Source organism: Dipodomys ordii, unplaced genomic scaffold, assembly GCF_000151885.1.
Source record: "Dipodomys ordii isolate 6190 unplaced genomic scaffold, Dord_2.0 Scaffold35, whole genome shotgun sequence".
In the NCBI taxonomy this organism is placed as follows: domain Eukaryota; kingdom Metazoa; phylum Chordata; class Mammalia; order Rodentia; family Heteromyidae; genus Dipodomys; species Dipodomys ordii.
Genome location: NW_012267251.1, coordinates 2,860,422 through 2,870,491, shown reverse-complemented (window position 1 = coordinate 2,870,491; position 10,070 = coordinate 2,860,422). Strand labels below are relative to the sequence as shown.

General features: G+C 36.5%; 1 protein-coding gene across 1 annotated transcript in view; it reads left to right on the top strand.

The window, feature by feature from the left end:
* Positions 1 to 10,070, top strand: part of Sdccag8 (serologically defined colon cancer antigen 8) — a 157,695-nt gene that overhangs the window by 46,232 nt on the left and 101,393 nt on the right. The window contains exons 11-12 of the mRNA XM_013017289.1: positions 3,537 to 3,671; positions 6,818 to 6,934. Coding sequence (XP_012872743.1) covers positions 3,537 to 3,671; positions 6,818 to 6,934 — 252 coding nt within the window. The remainder of the gene's footprint in view (positions 1 to 3,536; positions 3,672 to 6,817; positions 6,935 to 10,070) is intronic.

Genomic DNA, 10,070 nt, shown 5'->3' with positions numbered 1-10,070 from the left:
CTGTGGCTCAAGTGGTAGAGCGCTAGCCTTGAGCTGAAGAGCTGAGGGACAGCGCCCAGGCCCAGAGTTCAGGCCCCACGACCGGACCCAAAAATAAATAAATAAATAAACTTCAGAAGAATAAAATTGAAAATACTTCAAGGACTTCATAGGGCTAAATGATGTTTTGTAGATATAATACTTGGCTTAAAGTGGGCAGTGAATAAAGTTGTTTGTGGTTTTCATTATTATTATTATTATTATAGAGAAAGAAACAGCTTTATTGAGTAGCTTTTTCAGACCTTCATGTTAGTAAAAGCAGATAGATTTAAATATAAAGCCCAGCTTTTCCATTTATTATCTTAAGTAAATGAGTTTATGCTTAGTTCTTGAAGCTCATTTCAGCTGAACTGAAAATTCATCTAGTATAAATATATAATTCAACTATATTCATATCAACTTAAAACCAGTATAGTTGCTTCTTTTAAAGAGAGACTCTCTCTATAATAAGCACAGGAGCAGTTCGGAAGGAAGGAAGGAAGGAAAGAAGGAAGGAAGGAAGGACTGTTCGTCATAACTTTGTAAGCACTAGCTAGATAAAGTTAGAGCAGGCCACCCCGCTCCCAATAGGAGGATCAGGAAGAATATTGAGAGGCATGGATTATCTTTCTTTTTATGTTTTTTCTTAGTTCCTAATATTCTTTCTTTCTCTCCCCCTCCCCCCTGCCCTCTCACATACACACACATTCCATTTGTGTGGAAAGCTTTAGCAGAGCATGTACCTTCTCTATGCCCAGGTTTACATCATTCTGCCTTGATTATTACTTGTGGAGAGTTTTGTCTGGTGCCTTCTGTAATGATCTACCCAGCCACCTGGGTGTGTTGGTTCATCAGTCATTCATCTGGTATTTGTTTGACCACCCCCTATGGCCCATACATTTTCTTAGTTGGTTGTTTTGACACCAACACATTACTAGAATTCTTAATTCATGTATCTCTTCTCTCGGAAGCACTGCCTCATACCATATTCAGTATGCAGGGGGCTTGCTTTGCAGAAATTTCTGTCGAGCTCTCCCAACCTTGGTGTCTTTGTCTTTTCTTTGCCCCCGTCAAAGTGTAAAGAACTTCCCTGATGTCAGAGCCTTGGACATCCAGCAGTGTTGCAGCTGTCTATGTTCCTTCTGGCTCTGCAACAGATGTGGATGGAGAAGCTCCTGCAGTGTGATGCTGACTTCCAGATGGTGGGCACGGGGAAAAGAAGGCATGACGGCAGGAGGGGGCCTCCGGAAGTGGGTGACAGGAGGCGGCAGACAGGCCATGGGCTGAGGAAAGAAGTGGTGGGTGGCAGTGGAAGAGAATCGTAGGGCAGGGAAGCAATCAGGTATATGCCTGTGATAGCAGCAGACTCAGAATTTATCCGTAGCCAAATAAATGTCTGCATGTCTGCTTGAAAAACTAGATGCCCTGTTAATATGAAGTGTAACTACCAGGTTTGTCTCCCCATTAATATAAATTTTAATAGCTGGTCATTAAAAAAAACCTAGAAAAACCTATAATTACACATTCATCATGAACCTGAATTTTGAAAGTTTAGGAAATTAAATTGATACTCATAATTTGTTCTGCTCACCTACTTTTGACCTTTCATTTTTAGGTTCAACTAGTATTTATGCACAATGAAACTCTATAGTTTGTTGTTAAGAAAGCTAATTTTATGTAAAAATTAAATTTATAAACAATCTTATAATGATAAGGACATGTAAACAACCATAAATCAAATACACCATTCACCACATTCTTCAGAAGTTAATTTATTCATCTGCCTAAATTAGAAAATAGCTAAGACTCATCCTTTTTGTTCAGGTCAACTTTAGCTATTTATGTAATTCAAAGGCACCTCACTTAGTTTCATTTATGTAAAGCTCTTAATTTACCAAAACTGTGACTCAATGATGATTTTTTTCTTTATATTTTGCTTGGTCCTGGGGCTTGAACTCTGGGCTTGGGTGCTCAAAGCTAGTGCTCTACCACTTAAGCTACAGCGCTACTTCTGGCTTTTTTGGTAGTTAATTGGAGATAAAAGTCTTACAGACTTTCCTGGCTTCAAGCCTCATTCCTCAGATCTCAGCCTCCTGAGTAGCTAGGATTACAGGTGTGAGCCACCAGTGTCTGGATCAGTGCTGATTTTTTATCCCAATTTAGTTATTGATTTCATTAATAAAGCTGAATTCATACAGGTGTGAGTACAATAGCAAATTTCAAGTACCATTATTTCTGATTTATTCCTATTTTAAAAGGTAAAACCTGATATAGGTATCCCTACATGTAGGTTCATTTTAAAACTGCTAATTTAAGTGAGAAATTAAGAGTCTAGAAGAAAAAGTTGACTGAGTGCAACAGATCAAAATAATTATAAACAAAAACTACGAAAGGTAAGTCTTAAGATCTAGGAAGCATTTTTAATCTGAGAAGTACTTGACATTTAGAGTTCCTCTGCAAAAGCAGGTATTCAAATTATTTATTCATCCATTCCTAGCACATTTATTGGCTTTTAATGAGCCTGCCCTTAGCAACTTCTAGCCAGAGAATGCAGACAACTAAAAACAGTGTCACTCTGCTATGGGAGAGCCTGGCATGGTGGCCCACACTTGTTATCCTAGTGACTAGTGAGTTAGGGGCAGGAAGATCATGAGTTTGAGGCTAGTCTGGGCAAAAGGTAGAAGACTCTATCTCAAAGGCAAACAAAGAAACAGAAGGGATGGGGTATAGCTGAAGAGGTAGAGTACTTGCTTAGCATGTGGAAGGTCCTGGGTTGAAACCCCTGTACTGAAAAAAAAAAATCCATCCTTAGTAAATAAAAGTGCTGTGATAGAAGTATCCAGAAGTTGTGTTTAGAAAGGCTTTGTGATTTCAGGATGCCTTCCAGGGTGCTAGCAGTGAAGCCTGGGTAACAACGAATCAGTGTCTATGTGCTGAAGACACCAGGCGTGCAGCCTGGCACCTGAACTGAATGCCAGCCCTGAGGAAGTGGAAGACTCCTGTGTGCTGGAAGCTGGGTCTCAGGGAGATTCCCGCGACCCAGGATAGGGGAGCATGAGACACTGTGAGGACAGGGGAGGAGACAGGGGAGCGCAAGACAGTATGAGCACAGATGGGGCTAACCAAGGAAGCCCAGAGCCCCTCACTGTTTTGGGAGGAAGGGAATGAAATCATGGCTCTCTAACCCTATCATCCTCTTGAATTCTCCCAATCAGGACATTTGTGCTTTCCATATGGAAGAAGTTGCCTGGTTTCTCCATGCTGCATCTGAAATGCATTTCTCAATCTGTTCCATAACTTGCCTGGCTGTCTGATAGCTGTCATGTTAGGTCTTCAACCAAGACTTGGGTTAGAGTTCAGAGGAAGGAATAGAGGATGAATGAAAGTCTTGGATGGGCTGAGGGAGCAGGGAAATGGACAGACCCACTCCACAGAAAACTGACAGCCCAGCGGCTGTGGGAGACTCCTAATTAGACACAATTTTAGAATTTGTTCAGAACTTTTATTTCCCTTTACAGATGTTGCTCCTCTCTCAGAATATTGCCCAACTGGAGGCTGAAATGGAAAAGGTTACAAGGGAAAAGAGTTCAGCTATTAGTCAACTAGAGGACATTCAAAACCAGCTTTCTTCACAAGAAATGGATGTCACAAAGGTACAAAAAGATTTATTTCCACAATTACTTGCGTAAATATTTTTCTTATTTCAAGAATAATACAAGTTTACTTAATAATCACTAAGCAGATGCTCCCCTGCACACACAGGTGCTACAGATTCAAAGGTGAATTAGAACTGAACGTCTTTCATCAGCTCATCACTTAAGTGCCAAAGACAGACTTATACATATGAGTTATATAACTTCAATGATTGAATATTTAGGGCAACTTGTATTTCTAAATTCTTTCCCCCCACACCCCATAGAGGATGGTTACTCTTCAGAGCAATTGTCAAAGACATCTATTTACAGTTTTAAAGTGTTCTTAACATAAAAAATTATCTCTCTTCCACTTACTTTTCATATCTGGCCTCTAAAGATCAAGACTGTAGTATCATAGTTGTTTTTGAAACAAGTTTGTTTATCAGAACACCACAGCATTTGTGCTTTGGGCACATGAACTCGTGAAGCAAGTTCTAGATGTTAAGTGGCTTCAACTGGATAAGGCTAATATGTAATGTCCCTGTTTTAAGAAATACTAGAAATTTATCTAGATTGCATCAATTAACTTAAAACTGAGACTCTAAATGAGATTGTGCATAATATAGTAAATTAAAGCAATTTATTATTCTCTACTACATATACAGTTTGTGTAAGATACATGTCCCTCCCACATTTTTCTAAAATTTGATACATTTTAAATGCCGCTGTTGCTCCATAATTCAGTAATTTGAATTAATTTTAACTGATATCTTAGGAAAGAGAGCCGTTTTCCCCATTTTTTTCCTTTTTTCAGTTTTGGTAATTTTCCATTTGGTTGCTTAAAATTCAAGGTAGCAAATGTAGAAATTTTAAGAAGCTCCTATTTGCTAGTGTACCTGATGTCTTTGTAGTGATAGAGCCGAGTGCAGACGGATGGATGCTTACCAACATTTACAGGTGAAATCTATGGTGACAGCTTTCAGTTCATTATAGGAGGAGAAATGCAAAGAATGAATTCCTGTTTTCAAAACTATCCTAAAAATCTTGACTTTGAGATTCTGGTTTAGTTTAGACTTTTGATGTATTTTAGATGATATGTAAGTATTATCAATAAGCAAATGCTAAACTGAAAATATTAAGACAAATAGCTTCAAAATTAAATAGAGGGAATAAAATAATTTTAAATAAGACATGATACTCATATTTTTAAACATAGCCAACTTGTTGGTGTTGGATTTTACACTATGGTGTGTAACTGTTATTTTTTAATATTATCAATTTAAATTTTGCCCATTTCATTCACAGTCCTAAAAAAATAGATTGGAATAGTGAACATTTAAAAAAGAAAATAAAGAGAATAAAAAACAATAAACAACAAAAACAGTAAAAACAATAAAAATAAGAAAATAAATTTCTGTCACTAAAGATTTAAAAATTTTGTATAATTATACCACAAAAGGGTTTTCATGTTTATAGCTCCTTTGTCTTTTCTTTTGGTACTGGGGACCAAATCCAGGGTGTTACGCTGGCTAGGCAGTGTTTGTAACTTTTTGACGTGGGAGAATCAGCTCAGAGGTTGAAGACAGCTTTCTAGTACACTTCCTTTGAAATAAGTTCATTCTCCTTTTTGACAGCCACTTGGGAAAAGCTTTCTTCTTTCTTGTCATACTTTTAAACTCAGAACCCTTTATTTCTTTAAATACATTATTCAAATACCTTTCTACAAAAATCAGATAGGTCCTTTAGCTTTGATGGGATTAGTTTCTAGAGTTTCAAAATCATTTATAGAACAAAACAGAAAAATTTCAGACAAGTATAACTAGTAGATATATATATGATACTTAAAAACTTGCTTGGCCTGGCGCTGGTGGCTTACACCTATAATCCTAGTTACTCAGGAGGCTGAGATCTGAGGATCATGGTTCAAAGCCAGCCTGGGCAGGAAAGTAGGTGAGACTCTTATCTCCAATGAACCACTCAGAAAACTGGAAGTGGCACTGTGGCTGAAGTGGTAGAGCACTAGCTGTGAGCTGAAGAGCTGAGGGACAGCGCCCAGGCCCAGAGTTCAAGCCCCATTACTGACAAAAAATAAAAAAAAGAAACATTTAAAAAAAAAAAAAAACCTTGCTTTATAAATTACCTTGTGATTTAGTTTATCTCTCTAGAGGGTCTCAATAATTTCAAAAGGCCCATAATTTCTCTATTTGGATTTATCTATTAATTGCATTTTCAAATTGTATGTCTGCATTTGTAGTGGTCCTGGGTTGGGAAAAAATGCAAATTGTATAAATAATGATACACAACATTTAAAATATTCTTACTTAATGATATATTAAGACTATTTCATGTTAGATACACATTTTCTTTGTTTTTAATTGTGAAAATACTGTACAGAGGGGTTACAATTACATGGGCAAGATAATGAGTACATTTCTTATCAAGCATTGTAGCCTCCTCCTTTGTTTCCCCTTCCTATCCCTTCCCATCCTTCCTCCTCCCCCCACCTCCCCATCCAATCCTCCTCCCCCACACACATTTTCTTCTCATATTAAATGCTCCAATTACAATCATCAGTTGTGCTAAGTGCTAGTTTATGACTTTTGCCATCATATATTCCTTGACTTGAGTGATATTGTATACTTACTGCTATAAGACTGGTGTTTGGACAGTTTGCATGAGTCCTACTTCAAATCAAAACATCAATCATACAATCTTCTAGAGGAAACAATACCTTCATAAATTTCCTTACATAAAAACTTAACTGTTGAAATCTTCAAAGGAACAGTGAATACTTCACCAGAAAAATTTGGAGGAGAAAGAACATGTGATGTTTTAACTACTCATTTTTACCTAAAGTTTGGATGATGCTACATTTCAGTTGATAATATCCAATTGCAACTATTTTACAGAAAATAATCTTTGAGAATGTCACTTAAATTAGTTATGCATTTCTTTCTCTCGATATGAAATAATTAGACTTAAGAATCCCAGATTTTTGCTTCCAAATGTTACCAGGCTATACTGAATATTCTACTAGGTGTTCTTAAAGAAAATCCTCTGTTGTATTTCATACATATGGCCTCTAGGGGGCACCAAAAGATCTAATTGCAGGCATCGTCTGGTGGATTCCAGTGGCTATTCATTTACTTTTTCCAATGGAACAGGTGTGTGGAGAAATGCGCTTCCAGTTGAACAAAACCCAAATGGAGAAGGATGAGGCAGAAAAGGAGCACAGAGAATACAGAGCAAAAACTAAAAGGGATTTTGAAATTAAAAATCAGGTAAGGGATAACACATTGTATAAGCAGCAATTAAAGATATAAGTAATGTTCTCTCTGTGAAGTTGGTTCAGAAGTTATTTATTTTGCTTATTATTCCGAACTAATATTATTTCTAGCTAATGCAACAATCCAGTTCATACTATTAAAGGAGATTCATTTATAGTTGCTTAAAATTATCACCTTTCATAGGAAGTAGTGAGAATACAACTGCATGCATATAAAATTCCAATCTGACAGGTCATAAATATACATTTGGATATGTGTATCTATTACTTACAAAAGTTAAAAAAATGTTCTAATGCACAGTTTGAACCTAAAATATACGTACATGAAGTTTTTGAAAGATGCCAACTTGCATCCAATTTTAAATGAAAAAGTTTAAAATTTGTAAGATGAGATGAGTTGATATGTAAATATGTCAATCAAATTGATTGTTGGCAGAGTCAAACCAGTTTTAACTAAGATAACCATGAATATGTTTGCTCAGGAAGCCTAAATACAGCACAATTTAAAATGTTTGGGAAGGAATGCTTTAATTTCAGTTTGAACAGATGTTTTACATTGTAACTTTGTTGAACTCATGTAGATGCTCCAATTTTAATTGACAATATGGATAAAGTTTTTAAGAGAGACAATTCTAATAGGCTAACTGGTTCTTTTTATATTCTAATACAGGCCATTGAAGGCTTGCTTTTTTTTTTAAATAGCCAAGAATGGCAAGTTGTTTATTCTATTAAACAATTAGACTGAGTTCTTAGTATCAATATTTTAAAGAAATCTCTACAATTCAGAAGTGAATAATTAACTTCAAGTAAATTTTTGTCAAACATATTTCTGTTCAATGCTTTTAAAAATAATTTTCAACATTTTTTTCCTTTCAATTCAATCAACTCTTTGTTACAAATGCCATAAAGACAATTGGAAAGTGTTAAAAATTAAGTGATAATGAAATTTAGTACAAAAAAATTTTCCAGGTCCTATTTACAATCTTTAGTATTAAGTTAAAAGCCAGACAATTAGAACAAAATTCTCCTTTTAAACCACAGTATTCAAGGTGTTACAACAAGTTTTACGTTTTTAGAAGATTGTTCTTTATTAACATATACACATGATGAAGCTATTATTTCCTCCAGTTGGGGGCGTTCCTGATAGTGGAATGGGAAAATCCTCTGTCAGGGGCTGAAGGCCCAGGACTAAGTCAAGTGCAGAGATTTTGTCCTTTCTGATATTCTACAATTTTTTAAAGCTATATTGGCTTACCATCTACACTATTAAATATCTTTTATACTATGATACAGACATCTGGTAGCATAATATTTTGGACTAAACTGGGAATAATTCAGCATGAAAGAATCTAAAAGAATTTAAAAAAGAAATTGTAATATTTTAGAAGAAAACTATCTCCATCAGAACAATAAGAGCATAATGAATCACGTGTTTAACAGTATTTGTAATACTTTTCTTTTAGCACTGTATCTCTTGTTAATTGACTAGTAATAGTTGAAGGCTAAAACTGCAGTAATCTGAAGGAGTAGTTTTCACTTGTAAACATTTTCCCGGGATAGTAAAATAGTCACAGTTTTCTTAATGCTTTTTAGTGATAGTTAGATTCTTAGATTGTAGTGGTTCTTAGAGATGTACCTTTTGAGAGGGCCATACTCATTAGGAAGAAAATCTCTGAAGAATGACAAGATGTTTATGATATGATAAATTTGTTACCATTTTTCCTTGGACAAGCTGCGGGAATTTTATAGTTATTCTTTGTAACTACTTTGTGTTTTAGAAAGGAAAGTGGTGGGACCTCAGTCCCTGAATGACTTGGAATGGCAAAGCCGTCATTGTTCTTTGGTCTTTGAGCCATGACCTGACCTTCTGCTGTCAGACCAAAGTGCTATTTTGCTTGGCCCCCATCTGCACTCAAGAGAGAAATCTGCATTTAATTTTTAAGAGCTAGACATATTGAGCATCTATCTGAAATATCTATAACACTTAATGCATATTTATCTTTAGGGTGTCACATAACTGAGCATACAATGAGAAAGTTATCTCTTGGTTTGCAAGCAGGTGTTCTTTATAGTATCCTCGTTTTATTTCTATTTTAGTGAATCTGACAACTTGATAGATTTTTGAGTAGGTGGGAAATGGAGATGAGAATGTGCTGAGTCCAAGAGCTTTTCTGATATAGACAAAGCAGGACGAGCGTCTGGTCCCCACGACATGTCTCCTTTCAGCATGAACCCTGACTCTGGCCTGGTCAGAAAGAAAGGTCAGGAGAGTGACAATGGCAGTTTCTCCCACCCGTGTTCTTCTTTTCTTTTTTCTATGTGTCAGGAATTCCTTCACATCAGCTCTTTTGTATCTTTCAGAAACTGTCAGCCACAGAGGATACTTTGTGTATCCACGAAGGGGTGGGGAAGACATTTAGCATGGAGGAGAGTGAGAAATTTCTGCCTTAATTTTTTTTAGAGATTTTTTTTTGTAGGTTGTATTTTGCATGCGTGCGTGCACACGCACACGCGCACACACTCACACACTCATGCACACACGCGCACTCACACCCGCATCCCACCATGGGAGTCTTGAAACATACGAGAGTAAGACGAAGCCATCCCTTCCCTCACCTCTTCCCACCCTGTGCTGCATCTCCTGCACATCTTTTCTCTCGATTCCCGAGGCTTCCTTGTTGTCTTCTTCATCTTTTGTCATCATCTTTTTTTCTTTTCCATTTTCCTCTTCCGTCTCTCCTTCCTATACCTCTTCTCCTTTTGGAGAAATATTTAAAGTAGATCTCAGACATTATGTTTATTATTTCACCCGCAGATACTTCAGTGTGCATCACTGAAGGGTTTGGTATGTACTCGGTATGCTCTCATCATACCTTGCAATACTAACAATAATTCTTTAGTAGCAAAAAATGCGCAGCTGAGATTAGATGTCTTTATCTCAAAAACATTTTGAAATTGATTTGTTTAAATTGGGAAAACAGTTATATTCTTATATTTTAGTATACTGTAGTTTTATGCTCTTTAAAAGGAAATAAAGGGGCTGGGAAGATGGCTCAGTGGTAGAGCGCTTGCCTTGCATGCATGAGGCCCTGGGTTCGATTCCTCAGCACCACATAAGCAAAAAGAAAAAA